Genomic DNA, 24815 nt, shown 5'->3' on the forward strand with positions numbered 1-24815 from the left:
ACTGGAAACAGCATAAGAGAAGTGGGGAGGCACACCATTGTGCTGGAAATATACTTTGTGTCTCAGCGCTAAAGGGACATCTTCAAGTAGCTGTGGCAATTCTTCTTGAAGAAAGTATAAGTAGACCTTAGTGTTTAAGTGGCCAGATAGTTTGAACAGTTCAAACACTTATTGTGAAGAAAGCTACACCTTACGTTGACACTAAATCGGTGTTGAAAATTGCCTCCCACCGTTGTAGGCTTTACTTCTGCCTATGTATGCTCATTGCATAAGTTGTTGATGACATCTCAAGTAAAATTTGCCTCATTGGTTAACAAAACATACTTGTAGAGTTGACAATTTGTATTCCACCAGTTGCAGAACTCCAAATGAAGCGGACCGTCTTCCGGTGTGTAGGTGTTGAACTGGCTGTTTATGAAAAGGGTAAAACTTGTTTTGTGTTACTGTCCTCCAAATGATTGATTGCAAACTCCAGTCTGTTTAGGAAGATGTACCAGTACCGATGCCTGAACTGTGCTAAACTACATTGATAATAATTTCATCAATAACAGTATCTTGTTTGATAGATTGTTGATACGATAGATAGCTGATAGATATTGTTGATAGATAGCTGATACGATTACTAGGTAGTAAATGTGTTTCCTGAAGGTTAAAAAAGTTGTGCTAATTGTTTTGGGATCTGGAATCCTGCAATTCGGAAAACATATTTCTTATTTTACTGCAGCAGCTGTAGCATTACTGTTACACACACCCAAAATGAATACCATATCAGCATATTCCTCTGTTTTAAATAAGTACAGCATTACTTAAATGGCAAACCAATCACGTTCAAATTAAAATTTACAGAAAACTTTCGCTAATGACAGTATAGTTCACAGTTCCAATTATACTTAATGTAATTACAGATTGATTTAAACACCAATACAGAATTGCACATTGTTGTTATTTTATTGCCAACTTTGAAATAATCATTTTTTAAATAATTTATTGTATTTCTGTCGTTATATGTCAAACATAAAAAACAGGGATTTTTACTCTAATTTACTGGTTTTCACCCCAGATTTCTCAAAAACTACTAGAAATACTGTTCTGGGACTTATTTTATTCAATTTTTAAGGTCAAAAACTATAAGAAATCACTAATTCTGCCCCTTCATTAACATTCTAAAAATTTCAGTATTACTTCTGGGGTAGCTGAAATTCGAGCAAAATCTTTCACTAGCTGTAACTTGCAAAAGAAGCATTTTAGGACATGTTAGGACATTATTTTAACGAGTATAGGTTATAAAAGTCCTGGGAGAAGTTCATGTTAAATTCTGTATATTATTAATATATAATGTCTTATTAAGACAGCCTTGGATTTTTATATTTTTTAACTGGTACTAGGGTGAGAGATTCTTTAGTTTTAAATAAAATAATTAATCTGTGTAAAATAGCTTAAAGTTACTATATGGAAGTGATTTAAAAAATAATGTGAACTAACTGTAATAAGTAATATATGAGGTTGTTCAGTAATTAGATAAAAATGATTGTACAAAAATCATTTATTCACTGACAATGAAGCTAACTAAACTTTTCAACTTAATCCCTGGCTAAATTCAGGCATTTGCCCAATCCTTCTTTGAGCATTCATATTCCAGTTGTTAAAGAATTGTTCACCTTAGTATCTGAGCCATTGTTGTACTACATTCTTGACCTTTTTTTTTCTCTCTGCTCTGTTTGGGACGGATTTGCATTAAAGCTTAGCACGGACCAAACAGAGTGTCCCTTAACACTCTGTTATAAGCCTCCCCACCCGCTGGCTGTATGGCAGGTCGGCTCACCGGTTCGGATCTTTCAAGATTCCTTCTTCTTGCCATGCCTGTAACAAACCAGAGTGGGGTAGTCCAGACGTATATGCTTCCTTGCCAGAGGATAATCGGTGGGATCCCTGCAAGGACTCCCATCACGATGGTGGACACCGTTCTGTAAGCAAAGGAGATCTTTAAATTCAATCTTCTTTGTAATGAATTCAATCTTCTTATTAGCAGATATCACCTTATGATTTGATGCTTTGGGACCCATTTGTGTCCCATCAGTTGAGGGAATTAATTGTTTTTTTCTGCTTTTATCGTTATTTCTTCAATATGCTTGTTGTATGCTCCTGACTGTTGGAACCAAATCCCTAAGTATTTCGCCTGCTTCATCATCTCTGTTATGTGATCATCCACGCTGACTCAGATGGTCCTAATTTTTCTTCTGCCAGTAATCGTTAAAACATGTTTTTTTTTAGGTTCCAGACTAAGGCTGCGGTCTTTGAGCCATGTGTTTGCCAGTTCAATCGCCAAGTTTGCTTTCTGCTCGACTTCATCTTCAGTCTGATCTGACACTGACAGTGCCAGGTCGTCAGCGTTAGGCCAGTGGGGAGGAGACTCCTGCTGGATATCTAAGTTCAAGATACCACCAAAACAAATGTTCCTGAGGAGGGCGCTCAGGACAGAGCCCTGTGGGATTCCCCCTTACATCTGGAAGTGTACTTCGCTGTCTCAGCAGTAACAATCAACTCCCATTCACTCAAAAAGTCACAAATGACTGCACGAATATATGCGCTTATATTTCTTTGTTCAAGTTCATCCGCCACTACAGCCCATGGGAGGCTGTTAAACATGTTGCGGACATCCAGGAAGACCATCAAGGGGATCTTTCTGGTCCTTCAGGTGCCCGCACTACAAGTATCTGCCCACGACACCACTCTTCTCAAGGCGTTTATCTACCCTTTATAAATCTGAATTGTGCTTGAGATAGGCCTCCAGTTGCTCTAATTTCTTCTCCCATTCTGTCTGCTACCAACCTCTCACATAATTTGCCGACTGTCAGTAGAAAATATATAGGCCGGAGTGCTAGCGCCGTATTCTGTATTTGTTGTTTGGAGATTAACAGTAAACTTTCCTACCTTATCTTATTATCTTTCTTTATTCATTTATACATCAATAGCGCTTGTGGGAGGAAAGCACATCCTTTTTGCTTTTAATTGATTAGTACAGAGGAAGATATGGAGAATAAAAGAATTGTTTTTACTGAATTAATATGCATTATATTTGCCTCAATATCATCTGTGAGCATGCCAAATACTTTTGCTATATTAATCCTTATCTAATTGGAATTGAATGTATCTGTGACATCTGCAGGTTTATTTCTTTAACACGTCTGTATAGTTTCTAATTCATATTATTAACACTTGAAGCAGCACAATGTGAACTTTGATATTTTTGTAGCTTTGCAAACCGTCAGCTGAACTTATTTGTTGTAGCATGTTAATGTGTTCGATTGTTATGTTTGGTATTGTTTACTTATTTTGTTTGTTATTTCTAAAACACATATCCATGTAATAGTTTTATATTGATGGAAAAAGAGCCAGTGGATCACACAGGAATTGAGCTCAATTCCTGGTCCTTCATATGTAAATCTGTTATCAGCTCATCCCTCCTCTTAAAAACTGCCAACCTCAGGCAAGCACTGCAGGGGAATCCAAAGTTTGCTTTGAAGGAGAGAAGACCGATGGTAAGAAAATAAGAGGAAAAACAAGGTACTTGTGCATATCTTTTGATACTGCACTGTTTGTACCTAATTGTTTCACAGAATTCTGCAAAGGAGCCAAAGTTTCATAAAAACAAATTAGAATTTCAGTATATTGTAAGAATTTTTCAATAAAATCATTAACTTGTAGAATAATCTGTATACTTTTTAGATTGTCAGTAGCAAAAAATCATGGTGCAAACTGCAAGTGCAAAAAAAAAAATACCCACTGTACAAGATAAAATAATTTGTGAAAATATTATTATTAAACTTCTTTTGAAATATATGTATGTGGTAACCTCAAAAATCTCTAGGATGCAAACTATAAGATAGATAAAATTATCGCTAATTTCAGTGTGTTAGATAAAAACAGAATGATTTAAGAAAACTAGGTAACTTAATAAGAGTTAATACTTCCTGGTTTTTATTCTATTTAAAAATTAGTTTTTCATATTATTCTTAACAGAGCATTTGCTTATTTTAACCTTTATAAGAAGGCCTATCTTTACCTAATAAGAGATACCATAGCCGCTCATTTAGCTTTTTGTACAACTTCAGACAGAACAACATCCCCACTGAACCCCGCTAGGAAAATGATTTCTTTGCTTGTGAGCATGGTTTTACAATTTAAGCTGGGGTAATGGGTGTTAAAAATTCATGGCATTTTTCTAAGAAGGAAGAATAAGATAAATGATAAGAAAAGTGGTAAGGCACAGGGTCGGTATCAAACCACAGAGGGATTTCTTATGATCAGAATCTGGGATAGTTTGTGTTTTGCCTATTACCATATTCTGTCCAAAGTATTAGTCACGATTTATTCCTAGTTATTTTTAAATATAAATGCTACCAGCTATGTTATATACAGTTTAATATTCTATTAATTATAATCGCTTCACTAGAAAGGGTTTCATTCATACAAGTTATTACTGTCTACATCATGAAATTTGGTGTGCCTATTAACCTGATAAATTTTGTGAGCATGATTATATCGTCTTGTTTCTAAGAAGTAGAGACCATAATTGAAAAAAAGTTATAATTCTTTTCTGTTGTAGGTTTATTCCAATATTTCCTCTGCTGAAATATATAATTTTTTTATTGATTGTAAACTACAATAATTTTGAGGTAGGATCTTGTAATGATGATAAATCATTTCATTGCAATTTTTGCATAGGGTAGAATTTTAAAATCCTACATATGATTATTTCACACATTGTATAAAATTCCAAATAAATCTTGTTAAGGCATTATGTTGTTTTAGTTTTTTATCATTTTACTTGTTCTTTATAAATTATGTAATTGTTCGGTATGATTTTAGACAAAGTTTGGTCCACTTAGTGATGAAGATCGTATTTTTACTAATTTATATGGAAGACATGATTGGAGATTGAAGGGTGCTCTTAAAAGAGGGGATTGGTATAAAACTAAGGAGATAGTTCTTAAAGGTCCTGATTGGATTATAAGTAAGTAACCTATTGTTTAGTAGTAGTTAAGTTATCAAGGGTGAGTCTTTTTACTTATGATTTATAGTTTGTTAGTATTACAGATAAAGGAAAATTTAAATTAATAGGTTAATAGAACTAGTTGTATGTATGTTGAAAGTATTTAATATAAAGTAGTTTTGTGTTTTAATATAAAGTAGTTTTAGATTAAAATCACATCTAAAACAGAAAAATGTATTTACAAAATTATCTTTTGTAATGACCATAAAAATAATGGTAACACTGACTAAAGACAAAATATTTTATTTACCATTAATTATTATTTATAAGGCTTTCAATTAGGTATTTTTTTTATGTTACGCATATTTTTAACTATTAATATATTGAATCATAAAAACAATACTGTAATTTATTAATTTATATTGATTTGGTAACTTGTGTAGTTTTCATATTCTACTGACTAAATCTCCTCTACCAGTTACACTAACTGAACTCTAATGTCTGATATATCTTGTAAACTACTCATGCATAATGTACTGAAATCCTTTATAATTTATAGTTCACAATTACATACAAGTAAGACTTTTCTTGTGTTAAAAGAATTGGAAGTGGGTGTAGAGACTTGCTTTTGCAAGGCTTCTCATATTGACTTTTTTTTTAAGACACTTAAGTCAAATTAACATTAATTTTATAATTTTCAGTTATAAAACTTTTTGAGTAATTCTAATATTTAAAATAATACAGCCTCACAGGTGATATGTTTTGGTGTAAATGACATTTGCTAAAGAGAATAAGATGTGCATAATTGTACTTGGATCACCAACTATGTTTAGATTTGGTTTACTGATAGTCATAAATTATTTTATTTATATCATTATCTAATGTTCTACCTGTCAGCAGATCTTTACACCATTGCTGATTGCATCCATCCCTTTGCTAAGCCTAGTCATAAATTATTTTATTTATATCATTATCTAATGTTCTACCTGTCAGCAGATCTTTACACCATTGCTGATTGCATCCATCCCTTTGCTAAGCCTTCTCCTTTGGCCACTTATAGTTTCCAATCTTCACCAAATTTACTTCCTTTCTCCTTCCTTACTGATCTTTTCAGTGCATTTGTTGAAAATTCCACTTTCTCTTACCACATGTCCTAATCAGTTTTCTTTTCTTTTATATACTTCCTGCAAACATGCTCTTTCTTCTTTAATCCTGTTCATTACTTCCTCATTCCTTCCTTTATCCATCCATCTTACTTTTTCCATCCTTCTCCCTAACTACATCTCAAAAGCCTCAACTCAAACCCCCTTCCTCATCGACCATGTTTCACTTCCATATAACAAGACTCTGTACATCACATTTGGTTAACTTCTTCCTTAACTGTGTAAGGTCAGACCAGACTTTTATTACATAGTATTTTTTCTCTTCTTACTGATTGCTGTTTCCTTTGCCGTTGCTATCCTTCCTTTTATTTCCATTGCACTCTTCCAGTTCTCCTGTTACCATAGTCCCTAAAAATATCTATAATTTTTTCCTTTTTCTATTCTTCCCCCATTTATCCTTACCATAAATCCTCTGTTGTTTACTTTCATTATTTTAATAATTTTTCCTATATTTATTTTCATTCCTTCCTCCATGACTGTTAAGAATCTTTTAAGTATCCCATCAGCTAACCTTATGAATCTTATTCTTTGTCCTCCTTTTTTCTTCTTCTCCTTGTTCTTGTAATTTATTCTTTATATTTTCAGTGTAAATGTTGAACAGGGTCTTTGAGAGGCAGCCTTGTCTAACACCTTGACCTAGACCCACCCAGTCAGTCTCATTTTTACTTTGCTGTTGTATGTATCGTGTATAATTTTTTAATTAAGCTTTGTCTTTTTTCCATTCTACTTTTTCTTCTTGAAGAATTTCCATCATCTCCCATGTGATTTAAATATTTTTTTCTAAACCTGTAAAACAGAATCATTCCTCTTCCTCCCTCTAAATATCTCTCTCAACTTTCCTTAGTTGCTCAATATCATCTCTAGTTCCTTTCCCTTTCCTGATGCCAAATTGTTACTTAATTGCATTCTCTAATTATTCTTACTAATCTCATGTTTAGGACTCTAAAAAATATTTTAGCAACTTGAAAAATAACAATAACTTTATTGTTTTGTCTTCTGTATGCTTTCGGGTACTGGGTTTCTTCAGAATTCATACAATACCATCTTCACAGTCTTCAGGCCATTTTACTGTGTGGTGTATTCAATAGGATATATCATACAGTAGGATCTACGTAATAACAGATCAATTATTTCTTCCATACCTTCCTCATTTAAACATTAATAAAATTCTATGGGAAATTCATCTACTCCACTCAATTTTTTACTGTTAATCTATTTAATTACTTTCTATTCTACACATTTTAATGTCAGTGGTACTTTATCCTCTTCAGCTATTATCCATTCCTTTTCTATGTTTAGTTCCTCAGAATTTTCTATTGTCATATACTGGTTCTCCACATACTCCTTCCAACTTTCTCTTACTATTTTTCTCCTTATAGCATTTTACCATCCTTATCCTCAATATCTTTCATTTCACCATTCCATTTACATTTATCCCATATTATCCAATACTCTTTACCTGAAGAGCATTCATTATAGGAATAGGAAGGTTCATATACATCATATCTTACTCCCTTTCTTTTCTAGATCCTAAATATCATTGCATTCTTCCTTCATTTACTTTTCCCTAACCTTCTGTATTTCCTTTCTTTATTTATTGTTTAATTTGCAATCCATTGCTCTTTCATTTTCTCCTGTCTTATTCATATACAGGCTTCTTTCTTCTAACTTTTTAGTATTTCTATTATTACCTGCTGTTTCTTGATCTATTTCCTTCATAATAGCCTACTTCTTCCTTTGCTGTTTTTACTATGGCATTTTTTTATTCTTATCCACGTTTCCTCATTATTCTTATTTTTCTTTTTGCTTTTTTTGCCTGAGTTAGTTTTTCTCCCTTTGTTTCCTCACCCAATTTCTTCAATTTTTCTAAGTTTCATTCTTTAACTACCCTGGCTTTCCCTAACTTCTTCAAAGCTATTCTCATTTTCATCATAAGTATCACATGATCATTATTAATCACCTGGTAGTCCACTGGTTTTCTTAACAGCATTCCTACATCTTTCATCTACTAATATATGGTCTGTTTGATAGTGAGCTTTGCCCACAGGGATACCCTCTTACACAGTATACAGTAGTATACAGCATTTGTGTAAAGATTGTAATGCAGTCTACATTGGACAAACATCTTAATACTTTAAAAAAAAAGAATAGAAGTCCATAAATATAGAAAAAAGGAAGTGACAGCCCTCACAAAACATACAATAGAACATAAACACTTGTTCAATTGCAGCAGCGCCAAAATATTAGTCAAAGAACAAAATACATATGAAAGGACCACTCTAGAAATGATATATATCAAGAAAAATACAAACGCTCTTAACAATAGAATGGACATAGTTGGTTGGATTAACCCATTAACGCCGACCTCAGTACTTCGTACAGACTCAACTTTTGTGTTATGTTGCCAACCTCCATAAGAAATACCTTGTTATTTATGATTTTGTATGTTATTTCAAATAAATTTTTATTTCCATTTATATTGAATTCTTTTGTAACTTTTAATCTTCCAAGAATTTTTTCTAATATGTTTCAAATTCAGAATAATATATAATGCAAACTAAAATACTGGTAAAAAACAATATATCAGTACTTAAATGTATCTCTCTATATGTATTAAGTCTAGTGGATGATTTACTTCGCACTGCCCACATGCCAAAGTTAGAGATAATGTGACTGCGTAGCATTATAGCTGATGTAATGAACTTTGGTTTCATAAGTCAGTGACTCCATTAACATCATTCTTATTTACAGTATTACATTGTTATTAGCATAAACTAAGATGTAATATCCCAGAGACCATTTATCATTATATGTTATTATTTTTTTTTTTTGTCTTCAGTCATTTGACTGGTTTGATGCAGCTCTCCAAGATTCCCTATCTAGTGCTAGTCGTTTCATTTCTGTATACCCTCTACATCCTACATTCCTAACAATTTGTTTTACATATTCCAAACGTGGCCTGCCTACACAATTTTTCCCTTCTACCTGTCCTTCCAATATTAAAGCGACTATTCCAGGATGCTTTAGTATGTGGCCTATAAGTCTGTCTCTTCTTATTAACTATATTTTTCCAAATGCTTCTTTCTTCATCTATTTGCCGCAATACCTCTTCATTTGTCACTTTATCCACCCATCTGATTTTTAACATTCTCCTATAGCACCACATTTCAAAAGCTTCTAATCTTTTCTTCTCAGATACTCCGATTGTCCAAGTTTCACTTCCATATAAAGCGACACTCCAAACATACACTTTCAAAAATCTTTTTCTGACATTAAAATTAATTTTTGATGTACACAAATTATATTTCTTACTGAAGGCTTGTTTAGCTTGTGCTATTCGGCATTTTATATTCCTCCTGCTTTTCCGTCCATTTATTTGGGACGACATGAGAAATAACCGGGGGGCAACAGGAGTTATTTGTTGGTAATTTTGGACCACAAAGTGCTTCCATAAATATAAATTCAATTGTGTGTGTATTCCTTTTGTTTTTTACAGAAGAATTAGTAAATACCATTGTTGTAAAAGCAAACAGGTACGCCAAACAATTTATGAATGCAAGAGGCAGACTTTTTACATTTCGATCTCTTGTACGCCAGTGGACTCCAGTGAAATCTGTGTTGTGTTAGAATTATTTCTACTTATGGGTATTACACAGAAGCCTACTTTGAGATCTTATTTTTCAAAGAAAAGACTAATATCAACTCCAGGAATTGGTGATGTTACATCTAGGAATAGATTCGAACTGATAATGAAGTTCCTACATTTCTCTGACAGTAGTGATAAAAATAATTACTGACGCCCTCCAAAATTGAGTAAAATATTTTCAATTCTGTCATATCTTAACAAGTTTCAAACCCTTTTTCTTCACAAACCAAATATTGCAGTGGATGAATCCCTAACATGTGGAAAGCTTATCATTTAGACAGTTTTTACCATTGAAATAAGCAAGAATTGGGATTAAAACATATGAATTATGCAAGTCGAGTGCCGGTTATTTATGGTCTGTTTTAGTTTATACTGGTAAAGACACATTACAGTTACCTCCAATTTTACAGGGGGTAAACAAAACTGCTTCCATTGTGCTGCATCTTATTGAACTCCTTCCTCTTCATGCCACACTATATCATTAGATAATTTTTATATTTCTCCATCATTGGCAAGATTTCTGAAAGACAAGGGCGTGATTGTATGGAAACATTGAAACTGAACAGAAAGGGTGTCCATCAGAATGTGAAAGACAGTAAATTGAAAAATGGTGAAACTATAAGGCAATATTCCAGATCCATTACTGTACTAAAGTGGGTAGATAAAAGTAATGTCACCATGCTATCCACTTACCATAGTACCAAAATTCAAGCAGAAATCAGTAGAGGTAAAGAAGAGCAAAAACCATGCTGGTTTATATTTTTCATCATTATAAATATTAATGAAATTTTCAATAATATTATTGCGTATTTTATGTAGATATTGTCAATGTCGTGTGTATTATTTATAGGTTTCAATGTTATAATGTTTGTTTTAATATTAATTTAAACTGTAAATAATTTTAATTTTTTTTTCTATAAATATTATCAATTAATGGGTTGTTATATCCATTTTTTTATTGCAATACTCTTTGTAATACTTATTTCTGTCTAATATTTCCCTGTTGTTGTGTGTGTAATGTATCGCTCTGTTTAATGTGTTTGTGAATATTATATTAACTTTATGTGACCAAGGATGATTTGAGCCTTTGTTATAGTTATTTTACTTGCTGTAGGTATCCCATATACTAAAACATATTATAATTTTATTCTTTCTATTGATTTGAATATTGACATCTAAAAACTTATTGTTCTGTATTTGTCTGTTTCAAACCTACCACACACACACACACACACACACATATATATATATATATATATATATATATATATATACACACTCACTCACTCTCACAAAATTTTTTTTTGAATTAGTACAGTTATTTTTCAGTGATCACCAAAATGGTTATCTTTTAATCTAAACAAATTTTTAATTGCAGTTAAGAAAGTTGTTATGTAAAACTTAGTTAGTGCTTCAAATGTATACCTTTATTTTACTTTGATAGCCCACATAATGGTCTCAAGGTCAATGGACATGCAGTTTACTTACTTGACGTTTAATTACATTAGTATTCCAGGTCTGCTTTACTATACAGTAGGTAGATTTCTTTTGTAATAGTAATGAACAGGTATAGAAGAAGTGTTGAGTTATTAATTTTAGTGAACCAAAACCTGTTAAGCTAATAATCGGTTTTTAAAATATTTTGTATCTACAGCATGTAACTTGGAATTAAAGAATGTGAATTAAGAATGAAATATCAACAGCTGTAAGGTGAATTCTAAATAGCAAAAAATTAAATTTTGATGGTATAAAAATGGGTTACATTTTACATGGTGAGAATATTTCTGATCAAAGAGATCAAGGTATGAATAAAATGATTGCTTATATGATCAAAATATGATTGTCATTTTCTTTGCCTTTAATTAAATTTGTATACTACAGTGTTTATAATTTTAGAAAAATAGTTAGTATTTTATTTTAATTTTGTATTCTCCTCCTAGGTATAATATTTTTTCCATGTTTATTTAGGAGTTTCCCCATTGTTGTCTATCTGAGAAAGCATCAGTTTTAAAACTTTACAAAAGTGGTATATACTTCTGGTATAATATGAACAAAATTTAATCCAGTGTTTAACTAAGTATTTTTATTTATAGAGAAGTAAACTTTAAATCTGTACCTATAATAAAGCAACTTGTCCTGACTGACTGATTCATCAACACTCGGCAAAAACTGCTGAAGATTAATTGACAGAAATTAATATACATCTTCAAATTATTAAAATTAGTTTATTCATCTTCTTCTTAGTGAAGTGCACACTAAGAAAGGATTTTTTGAAATTCCAAGTTTAAATGGCTAAAATGGAGTAACAATGAAATTTACTATTTTTTTAATTTATCAATAAGAAGTGAAGATAGCAACTTCATTTTTGGGATGTGTAATTTTCATTTATTTGTCTAAAAACTAATTTCTAGATTTTTTGAAATTTGACCTTGAAAGAGGTGAAAAAAGGTAAAAAAAAAATTTGAAGCTTATTGCAAATTTTCCCCATTTCCAACTATACTAAACAAGATATTCACTAGATTGGGGCTTGCAAATATTCTTCAGATAAATATATAAAAACCATTTTCAGGTCTTTTTAATGTTATAACGTACTGTTTCTAAATAAAACTCAGATTTTGTTAACTTTGTTTGTTTTATTCAACTTATCTTACACCATTTTGTTCAAATTTAAATTCTCTACAAGTTTTGTGTGGAGAACTTTGCCATTTAATAAAGTTATTGAATGTCACACATAAAATATAAACATATAAACATAAAATATTCATAGTAGAAACTTTTTAAGCTTTATTGGATCTAAATATTAATAAAAACAGAAAAAATTATTTTTGGAAGAAGATGGTTATGATCAATTCCAAAAATTATTTACATTAATTTATTAAATTATGAGTTTCTTTGATTTTTACAGTAACATAAATTTCAGCTCTATAAATAGTCCAGGCAGTATTTGTTTTGGGTTGGACTTTTTCTATATGATCATTAATTTTTGCTTTAATGCCTTTGGCGGGTTACTTTATCATATCAAAAAGTTCTTTGAGGCAAAATCTGAAGGTTCTGTGTGTAATATAAAAAAAATCCCCAATTTTTTATATATTTTTTGAGTTATTGCTATTTTTACATCAATAATAATGTATTTTTCGGTTTGCAACTGATTATTTGTGCAAAGTTTAATAACAAAATTCTTTTCTCTCTTGATATTTTCTCTAAAATGAATTGCTATCGAGTTATCTAGGGAAATAGGAAAAAAATGGATATTTTTTCAACTTTTTAACATTTTGTTTATAAAATTTAAGTACATCTTTTTCAACTGGTGCATATCAAAATAATAATTTTTGATATTCTGGAGGCATTCAAGCAAAAATTAGCGATCATATAGAAAACACCCAAATATACCCATTACAAATCAAATACTGCCTGAACTAAAAATGAAAAACAGATAAGTATACATCAATTACAATAGTTTAAGGCCTATGTAGTTTTTAAGATTAATAACAAAATTAATTATTTGTATATGTAAACATCATCGTTTAAATCATCGTAAATACTAAAATCTTTTTCTTTGCTTCTAAATGAGAAAGGAACTAGCCAGTTCCCCACACCTCTTGACCGCAGACATTTTATCTAATGCTGCGTGTGTATGTGTATATATATATATATATATATTTTTTTTTTTTAGATGAAGTAAAGGTTTCTGGTTTAAGAGGAAGAGGTGGAGCAGGTTTCCCCTCTGGATTGAAGTGGAGTTTCATGAACAAGCCATCTGATGGAAGGTTTGTATTTTATTCATATAAATATATTATTGCTTTTTTACATAGAATTTGTATTCAAAATTGATTTATGGAGTTTTATTAGCATGGCTAAGTTTACCATTTACATGATTAACTGATGGTGTGACTTGTTTACAGGTATGCTGTTTTACAAACATCAATAATGATGTTTACTGATAAATAAAAAAAACTATTTATAAGTTTTTGGAAATTAGCTCTTTTCTTTAATAAACCTTTTTTATTTGTGATATAACTAAAATTTGACTTGTTACTTATAAATTTTACCAGATTTCCCAAATTTTTTAAATAGACTTATAAGTATGAATTTAAAAACTTATTCCAACTTAATCATTAACTATAGCTTTTTAAAATTAATATTTAAATTTGAAAAGATTAATGCTTTTAATTTTATAATTGTAAAACCTTAGAATATGAGAAATTTTGATTTTGCGTTCCATCCCAATCTTTAGAGTTTTGATATTATGCATTTAATAAAATAATTTCTAGAGAATATGGATTTGCTTAAGTGTTTACATTAAGTGTTTTACATTCTCTTGAAGCTTCAAATTTTTGTATTATATGATTTGTATAACATTAAACATTATTAAAATGATGTTCAACTTACTATATCTAAGCTTAGGTCTTTAAACATTGTATTCTTTGAATATTATATAAAAATAGAGATTAGAGAAAGAATTAATATTGAATTCAAAGACTAACCTCGGACCAAACAAATCGATATAAAATGAAATGACTGTTGTAAGAAATTGGAATTGTATTCTGCTGCATAGATTTTTAAGTAGAAGAACTATTTAATTATCTTTAAATGTTTTAAAATCTCCTAAAGAACAATTTCTAAGAGACTACAGATGTAATAAGTTATCTAATTCATTAAAGACAACATATTTGGTATTTATGGGATGAGAGGGTTTGAACATCAACAATTAAGAAATCGGTGCTTTGATTAATGCTTCAGGTGGATCGAAAGTGTTGATTATGTGTGCTATGTTTGTTTTATTTTACATTATTGTGAATATTTTTTACCATTCTTGTTTTTATGAATTTTGAAATTGTGTTGTTTGAAATGTTTTGATTAAGTATTAGTAACTCTATTGAATATTAGTTTATAATTTTTTTAAGGCCAAAGTATTTAGTTGTGAATGCTGATGAAGGAGAACCTGGAACATGTAAAGATAGAGAGATTATGAGGCATGATCCTCATAAGCTAGTGGAAGGTTGCCTTATCGCTGGTCGAGCTATGGGAGCTAAAGCTGCTTATATTTATATTAGAGGAGAGTTTTATAATGAAGCAAGCAATATGCAAGTTGCCATAAGTGAGGTCAGTTTTTAATTTATCTTTGCTTAAATTTTTTTATTTAGTTTTTCTATGGTTTCCTTAACCATAGGGTTAGTTTTAATGTTGACGGATAAACCAGAGTATGAAAATAAGTTATGCCCTGGTTCACCAAAAACATTGTTATTTTAGAAAAAAGGTAAATTATATACCAAAATCATTTAACTCTATGGATGGATGAATTAGGAAAGTTGAGGATAAAAATAAGGATAGAGAAAATTGAAAGATTGGTGGTAAAAGGAATAAACAAAATGGAAATTATAATTTGTGATTATAAGGGTAAGCACTAAAAGTTGTTAAAAGTATTTGTTACTTTGAGTATGAATTATTTGAGTGTGGAAAGATAGACAAAAATTAGTAGTCAAGTAAAGATAGCAGGAGGACCTAAAGTGTTGAAAGTTTAATGTGGAATAAGGAAGTCCCATGGAAGTGAAGTATTCGTCTGTTTATTTATCTGTTACTATGTAACTGTTCTAACTTATAGCTCAGAGTCAAGGCTAACAAGAAGAGAAAAACTGTAAAATGCTGACAACAGAAATAAAGTTTTAAGAAGCATGATAGGAAAGTATCGAGTAAGAAATACTGCAATACACTAAGACCTAGGATATAGAGCATTACAAGAGGTAAATGATCAGCCCTAAGATGGTTTGGGCCTTTACAGAGAATATTAAATGGAAGGGTAAAATACATTTTTATGCATAACTGTTAGAAGACTTAGAGGAAGACTAAGAAAAAGTTGAATGTAAATGGAAGCCCTGAAAAAAGAACAAAAATGTAGAAATAATTTTGTAGAAGAATGGTGATGGAGAGACAGAGTTTAGAGTTTGTGTAGAGGTCTATGATCTGTAGCCCAATTCAGTAATCTTGAGATATGTGAGAAGGATGGTGTTGATGGCTCTTAAACCAATGGTTTTATCATAATTTCTGAATTTTTATGATGTGTTACAACATATTGTCCTTAAATACTAATACAAGACTTGTTCCCTAAGTGTTAATAAAGGACCTCAGGTCTTCTCTCATCTCAGGAATGGTCGAACTGAGAATGTACAAGACTACACTTCGTTTACATACATATCATCTTCATTCATCCTCTGAAGAATTATCTAAACGGTAGTTACCGGAGGCTAAACAGTAAAGAAAGAAGAAGAAAGTCTTCTCTCATAGCAGTATTTAATTGTTTGTTTAAATTTGATCCTGCCGAATCACAAAACATTTAATTTTTATGTTGTAGTGAAATTTGCTCCAGTTGAATCTACATTTTTCTTAGAAATTAAGTTCTACCTTATTAAAAATAAGCCTATAATAATCAATAGTAGTTAAAGTAGGAAACAATTCAGATGGACATTGACTACTTAAAATTATACTTGATTTAAGAGTTTTGTTTATTTGTCACCTCACTTTTTTAGATTTTAGACTGTCCCAGTTGCAACATATTTGTAAAGCAACTTTTTACTTCTACCAGGGCTCAATTTACTCATACAGATTACTTTCTTACAAATTTGTAATATATCTCTTAATAAATACTGATCTAAAAAAAAAACAAGAAAAAAATCCTACCTCAGCAGTAGGTACTTCATTTTAATGTCTCTTTTCACAATTTAAGATTTGTTGAAGTTTATACTGCAGTATTTATTTATTTTAACAACAGCTGTGTTTTTTTTGTATTTGATATAATATTTGTATTTAATATATTGTTCTCTATATTACCTTCAGTAAAAGTAAAATTCTAATTTAATCAAAATCTAATTTAGATTTTTATTTTGTTTTTAATTTTGAAATAATCACAATGTAATTTAAAAAATGCAACATTTGAGTTGCAAAAACTATGAACAAAATTTATATAAAAAATGATATATTGATGTAGACTAAGGCAAATGACCAGACTACATTAAAAATTGGTGGTAAAATGGTATTCATGATTGGTATATGCTCATGTTAGTTAAAATCTCAAATGTTAGTTATGTTCCTCATTTTGTCTTACTAAAGCCTGTTCCTAGGTTTTTATTTTGTTCCTTTAAATGGCTTATATAGATTGTTTAAACATGCCACAGTAGAAAACTACGTATAGTAGAATTTATACTTGCATTCATCTTAATCCTGTAAATAAAAATATGCTCATTTGAAATAAAATAATTCTGTGCCTATTGTTGGCAGATAAGTTATGGCTGTGCTATCTTAAGTTTGATTCCATCAGTTATAATTGAGTCCTGAATCTTTAAAATGGTTTTTTATTATAAATAAAAAATCAGTTACCACACATTGTTTTAGTTAGATGAACTTTAATGAATAAAACTGATGATATTTCTTAGTCATCTATAGTACAATAAAATAAACTTTAATATATTTTTATTGTTATAATACAGTGAATTGAAACTTCAGCAAATTTTTTTACTGATTATTTTTTTGATGCATTCTTGTTTATCTCTGTGTATTTTTCCTTGCATTTGTTTTTTTGTGTTATAACTCATTGATCTGTACAACAAAATAAGAAAATACTTCTTTTTTCAATGAAATGCAACTTACTTTCTAGATATGGGACTTAAGCTTCCAGAAAATCATTTTGAAGCAAATTGTCCTACTCTTGCAACCTTAATGTTAAAGATAACATTGCTTAGATAAGTAACAATACCTGGCACCATTTGGGATTTATTAGTTACGTTATGATTGAATGAATCTAGTGCCATAAAATTGGCTCAATTATTTTTCAAAATAAACTTTTGCTTGACATGATAATGCGGAACAATAATGATTATAGGAAAATAATGATTCATGCGTACAAGCCTACTTACTTAACTCATTGAACAAAAGGCATGAGGATAAATCTACTACCTTAACAGTTTAACCAATCAGAAATTTTAAGTAATTTATTTTGGCTGAAGCATACATAAAAAAAATGCTTTAGTAAACACATTGAATAAATTGTTGACATAAATGTCAGTTTACATTTTTTTTTAAATTTATTCTAGTTAGCTTGTTAGTCCTTTACTACAATTATATAACTAGATATCATACACTATATTAGTGCTATTTGTTTATCACACATAATTTTCACTTTATTAAAATACTTATTGTGTGAAATATTACTGTTTCCTTTACAGGCATATCAAGCTGGATTAATTGGAAAGAATGCTTGTGGTTCTGGCTATGATTTTGATGTTTTCATGCACCGTGGTGCTGGAGCTTATATTTGTGGTGAAGAAACTGCTCTAATTGAGTCTCTGGAAGGTAAACAAGGAAAACCACGATTGAAACCTCCATTCCCTGCTGACGTTGGTTTATTTGGTTGTCCTACAACTGTCACCAATGTTGAAACAGTTGCTGTTTCACCCGTGAGTGTAATTTTATTTGTCAGTTACTTTCTGCTGCCACAATATTTAAAAATAAATATGTTATTAAAGGTTGATTGGAGTATTTATTTAAAATTAGCAATTGCAGTAAGTTAGGATTGGTTTCTGACTTTTATTGTGGTTGGTTATTAAACTTATTTTATTTTAAATTGCATCATATTAGTTTAGATAATTTCTTCAACAAAATTACTGTTTGATTTTCTTTCTTTATTACTATATAATATTCTCAAATAAATGTTATAATTTCAAATTATTCACATAACTTCACTAAAAAAATTAAACATTGTTTAAATGATACCATAATAGTTTTCAGCTAGAAAAATGTTTAACATTAATTTTAAAGATTATTTCTTACAATTTATGTAGTAAATCATCATCGAAACTAAGCTTGTTTATTTACCTTTGTAACAGTCTGTATAATGATGCTATCTGAAGAACAATAACCATACCATAATCAATTAAAATAATAAGCTCAGACCACTGCAAATTATTGAAGCATAGTCTAGTGTTTGACAGTAAAAATAAAGTATTACCTCAGAATTCTTGGACATCATTCATTTTCATGAAATTTTTTGTAATTAAGCTTATCTAACTCTCTGCTTCAAAATTTATATGTTCCTGATGTGTATTTTTGTTTTTTTTGGGGTGAAAACTACCCCTTGTTAAAAAAAATTTTAAAAACCATAGATTTAAATGTTTCATAGATTGAAATCATGTTTAAATATGTACAATAAAGATTCTTTTATGCTGTGGAATATAATTTATGATGTTTTACTATGTGTCAACTTGTAGAGCCACCCCTTACAATGAAATTAAAAAAAAAAAAATTAGTTTTCAACAGTTTGAAATGTTTTAATAATTTATAATGAATTAAAATCCCTTTATTGTTTATAATATGATTTATTGCAACATTTCAACCCTTAATAACCTCTTATGGAAAAAATTATTAAATGAAGTGTTTTGTAGCTCAAGATCATTTAAATGTGTAGAATAAACATTGTTCCATATTCTGAAACATAATTTATGGCGTGTTACAATGTTGCAACCCTTAGAATCCACCCTAATGACAAAAAAATTAGTTTTCAACAGCTTAAAATGTTTTAATTGTGCATTTATAATGAATTATAAACTTTTTACAGTTGTTAATGTAATTTATAATTTATTGCAGCAAACCTTACAAACCGACCTCGTGATTAAAATTAATGATCATGCTTACTTAAAATTAAAAAGTAAAATTATAAAATATTTAAATGAATTTAATGATGAAACATGAAATTGTTGTACTTACATTTTTATTAATCAAAAAAATAATAACTTTAATTGAATAATTTTTGAAAAATAATATTAACAAAGTGCACCATGTGTTTATTCTTTCGGTTTTGGAAATGTATTGATTACACCATATAAAAGAGATATTCATTTACATATATACATGTACAACATATATATATAAATCTATGCACACAAAGTTCTATCATCCATCAGCAGGTGTTCGTCTACGATGTGCTCAGTTACTTTTCTTCTCCTCCCTATACTTTCATATATATATATATATATATATATATATATAAACACGCATATGAGTGTATGAGGGTATACTTATACATATGTAGATACAGTTATATGTGTTCATATGTATTCATAAATGCTTCAAAGCTGTCAAGAATATAAAAATTTATATGCTCTGAAAATTTCACTGAAAAAAGGCTAGTGGTTTATTCAACAACTTCCTTAATTTTTAACCTATCCAATCACTCCAAAAATGATTTTGGATGGAATTTCAAGGGCTGCAAGGCATGTAAAGTTCAGATTTCTTGAGTCCTTTGTTTTTGAAATTTTTGAGTTTAAAGAGCTTGGGGAAGGTAGACCTCGCACTCAAATGCAAACTTCTAACGGTGATATCTCAATCAATTTTTATTCTACAAAAATAAAAAAAATAAAATTTTCATTAAAAAAATACTTAATTTTTGTACATATTTTACATATTTTCTTTGGTTTTTAAAGTTATTGTGAATAAAAGAAAATTTTTTAAGAAATTTCAAAACATTTTTCAAATTTGAATCAACCTTTTTTTTCAATTTTAGGCATTCCAAACTGGTCAGACTTGTAGAATATATTGTTAGTACTTAAATAGAGTAAATTGTAAAAGGATTACAATCAATTCCATTTCTTGTGGAAAATTCATTTGTTACATTGCTGATTTTTTCTTCGAAAAAGCGAGATAACCATTTTATTTTCATCATAACTCCGTTAGTTTTCATGCTAATGACTTTTACCAAAGCTAATTTTAAAGGTCTTTTCAAGTACTTTGAAAAATACCCTATAAAATTTTCTTGAAAAATTTTCTGTTATTTAACGTTGAAAGGTTCAACTTCAGTTTTCGATGAACAAAAAGTTACCTTCAACAAGGCATAACTCGGTTTGTATTGCATCTACAGAACTAAAAGAAGACAATCTCTTCGTTATTTTATAAGTTTCATTTTTGCTAATAATATATATTTTTTTCAATAAAACGTAAAGTTTTTGAGTTATTTGTGAAAAATCGTTCAATGGTTGGATGAAAAATCGACATTTTCAGTCATGGTAACTCAAAAAATATTAACTCTACAAAAAATTTTTATACAACATTTTTTGCTTAGAATTTATTCCTTCATTGATTTATACGGTTATTTTGAATGTAGTAATTTCCACCCCCCAAGAAGGGGTGGCGGTACCCCAAGGGTAAAAGCACACATCGGCACTATATAACTTTTGTTCCTTGAGCTATTCCTTAATTACTCTTCAAATTTCATGTCAGTCGGTTTTGTCTGAAAGAATTCTGAGCGAAAAACCGTCAAACACTGGACTAGCAGTAGTATTTGCTCAGACTGATTTTTACAATATATTATACTGTATAGGGTTAATAAATATGTAGCAAATAGGTCCAGTAGTGATGATTATAAATGATGCCACTGTAATATGAAGACCACTATGTAGGTTTATCCTCTATTAATGTTTTCATGATGATTCAGTAAGTGTATTCCATTGCAGACAATTATATTAAGATATTATTTTTAAGACTGTTTATTAATTAACAAAAAAAAATAATACAAAACTTTGTAACCAGAAAAGTTAATAATATATTCACTTGGAAGAAAATCTCAGAAGTGATTTTAGTTACTTTAAATAACTGAATATATTTTATGGACTTGCATTGTAACTCAAATTACACTGTACAAACAATGTGTTGCCTGTTTCAGGATGTTATCGTTACTAGTTGGTGAAATTCTTATTTTGTGTTTGTGAACCCTGTATTTATGAAGATATGTGTATTTCAGATAACTGTTTTGTGTTTTATAAATTTTCCAATTTCTTTTAAGTGTTCTTGTATAAATTTAAGTAATATTTATATTACTATAAACACCATTAAAATTCATGTATTTATAATGTAAAATCATTTGATGAAGTCAGTCATAGCGTCTTACTTTTTCAATCATTATACACTGATGTTGCTTGTAAAACATAAATGTCTTTTTCATGTAGTTTACATCGTTTTAAGGGTAGAAATACCAAGTACTGAACCACAGAAATGCTTCAGTTTATAACTTAATGATATGAAATTAAGGGATGTATGTAATAAAGTTATTCTATTTTACACGTGCGCGCGCGCGCGCGCGTGTGTGTGTGTGTGTGTGTGTGTACAGTCAAAATATTAAAAATGTTATGTGGCTAGCTGCACATACAGTACTGTACTGACTTTTTTTAACTTTATATTTTTAATGTTTTGACTACATGTTTTTATATGTTGTAATTTTAATGTTCGAGTTTAAAGTGTGATTTGAGAAAACTTTTAACTGATGATGAGGGAAAACCTCGAATGCACTATTAAAAAATAATAAGCATAAGGTAAGAAGCAGTATTAAATTCTGTACTCTTGGTGGAAAACTGTTTGTATAGTTTTGAGATATTAGTACAGAGGGGAATATGGATAAATACAATAACGAAAGAATTGTTTTTGCTAAGTTAATTAATATATTTATATATAAAATACATATTTTTAATTCTGTTTAAAAGAGCAAACAACTAAATAGCAGATCCCCTTGTTTTATTCCTTTTTACTGGTATAGATAATAGTTTTGTAATATTTGTTTTTATATAGCCAGATAAGAATGTTCTTTTTTTTTATTACAGTCTATATGTCGTCGTGGTGGAGCTTGGTTTGCCACTCTAGGTCGTCCTCGTAATTCTGGCACGAAGTTATTCAATATATCAGGACATGTTAATACTCCTTGTACTGTTGAAGAAGAAATGTCTATTCCCATGAAGGAGCTGATTGAGAGGCATGCCGGTGGTGTTAGGGGTGGTTGGGATAATTTATTAGCTGTTATACCTGGCGGATCTTCCACACCATTGATTCCAAAAAGGTATTAAATATTGCTATTTCACAAAATATTGGGATTTAATTTAAAGTATTAGGCATGGTAATATATTTTATGAAAAATATAAATAAAAGAATAATAATCTATGCAGAGTTGTCTTTTGTAAGATGTTATAAAGTTAACATGTTATTAGACCCTTTGATACTTTTTTATGCTTTCTGCAACATCCTTAAGATTTATAGAACACTTTATTAATTTATTACGGATAAACCATAGTCAAATTTTAAGTATTTTGCATTTACTTGATAAATTTATTCTTTTTAATTAATAATTTGTTTAAATAACTTATATATATATATATATATATATATATATATTTTACTTAACAAAATTTAGAAATATGTTAACTAAAATCAAGCACAATAAGAATTTTAATCTCAAACATCACAATAAACATACATGTATAACATAATGTATGAACTTAAGCCAGAAAGAAAAATGAAATATCTGAAAATTAAATCATTATGCTTTCTCAAACATCAGATAAGAAAACTACGTTAAGCTACATTGTGGCTAATTAAATGTTACATTGTAGCAACTAAATTTAGCTACGTTGTGGCCTTTAAGCCCAAATTATTTTTCACCATTTTCTTTCTGTATAGTAAACATTCAGCATTCTAATTTAATGCCATCAGGTAATAAAGAAAAGAGATTGTTTGCATGGACAGATAATACCAATGGCAACGTACATCTCATATAAAGATACTGCTTAAGCATACCACAGTATGACCGCCAAGCCGAAGAAGTTAAACTTGTCTGTTAAAAATTATTTATTTTTCTTATTGATTAGAAGCAACATTAATGGACACATTTTTAGTGTTCTTTACTGTTAGATTCTAAAATATCTCATAATTAAGATGATTAACCATTAATATACTCAGAATTAAATCTGTTAAAAATGGTGAATTGCAGTAAAAATTAAGATACAGTGAAATCTTATTCATGTTTCCTGTATTCACAATTTCGTTATTTGTGATGCAATATTTTGCAATGTCTTTTTTATAATCGCAGCTAAAATTTTCCATATTCGTATTCCATTATGTAGTGACATTAAAAAATAAAAATATTATTGCAGATTAAAAAAATAATAATTTAGTACAGTACGATTATACACTGTGATAGTGTATGTACTTTACTGCACAGTAAAGTATTTGTTTTTAAAGATAAACTAAAGAAATTTCTCCATGTTGCTTTTCAGTGATGGACAGGATATTTATTCACCTACATAAATAAACAAATTGTTAACATTGAACATGTAGAATTTCAGATTGTGGTAGTTCAGTATTTATTGTAAAGTAACTCATTCAAACAGAAGTATCGGTTGTGTAATGGTTGGCTATTACTGTGTGCTTGTTGTAAATAAATAGGAAATGTTTTTATTCATGCAATATTGTTGATCTTTCCAAGTGTGATCGTTAATCAATTTTACTATACATACAGAATAATAATCCTACTTTGTATTTTTGTGTGGTTTTTGTTTTTAAACTTTAATAAAATTTATTTTTTATAGTGTAAAGGGATTGAGTTACTGTAAAAATGTCTTCAACCATGAAAGAAAAAGGGTAAAAAAGTTATGCCGTTGTATAAAAAAAAAATTAAAATCCTGGATAGGTTTAAAGAAAGTGAATCGATAGCTTCTGTTGCTCGAAGGTTTGCAGTAAATGAATTGACCATTTGATACAATAAGAAGTCTGAACAACAAATTAGGATCTCAGCAGCCACTTCATCATCTCAAAGTTAAATTACTAAGGGATCCTGCTCTTGAGAAGATGGAAACTGCACCCAGTATTTAGATCGAAGATCAGAATCAAAGACAGGTTCCAATCAATAAACCTTGATTTTAAGACTTTTAGTCTTAGATAATACTCTTGGTCATCCACAGGAAATCCAAATAGCTCATTCCAAAATAAAAGTAGTTTTTCTGTCCCCAAACACTACTGCTTTATTGCAATCAATAGATCAGGGAATTATTCAATCGTTTAAATTATATTACATCAGAAGAACATTTAAAATTGTTTTAGATATGGTGGATTCCAATTCTGAGCTGAATGTTACAACATGTTGGAAGAAATTTAATATTGCTGACTGCATTACGTACATCAAGTTTTCATTAGATGAACTGAAACAGTC

General features: G+C 29.7%; 1 protein-coding gene across 1 annotated transcript in view; it reads left to right on the forward strand.

The window, feature by feature from the left end:
• The window catches only part of LOC142319545 (NADH dehydrogenase [ubiquinone] flavoprotein 1, mitochondrial-like), a 35408-nt gene that overhangs the window by 5832 nt on the left and 4761 nt on the right, over positions 1-24815 (forward strand). Inside the window, exons 3-7 of the mRNA XM_075356935.1 lie at positions 4870-5014; positions 13476-13569; positions 14707-14905; positions 18019-18249; positions 22438-22670. Of these exons, the coding sequence (XP_075213050.1) occupies positions 4870-5014; positions 13476-13569; positions 14707-14905; positions 18019-18249; positions 22438-22670 (902 nt within the window). The remainder of the gene's footprint in view (positions 1-4869; positions 5015-13475; positions 13570-14706; positions 14906-18018; positions 18250-22437; positions 22671-24815) is intronic.

The sequence above is a fragment of the Lycorma delicatula genome, chromosome 2 (assembly GCF_047948215.1).
Source record: "Lycorma delicatula isolate Av1 chromosome 2, ASM4794821v1, whole genome shotgun sequence".
Taxonomy (NCBI): domain Eukaryota; kingdom Metazoa; phylum Arthropoda; class Insecta; order Hemiptera; family Fulgoridae; genus Lycorma; species Lycorma delicatula.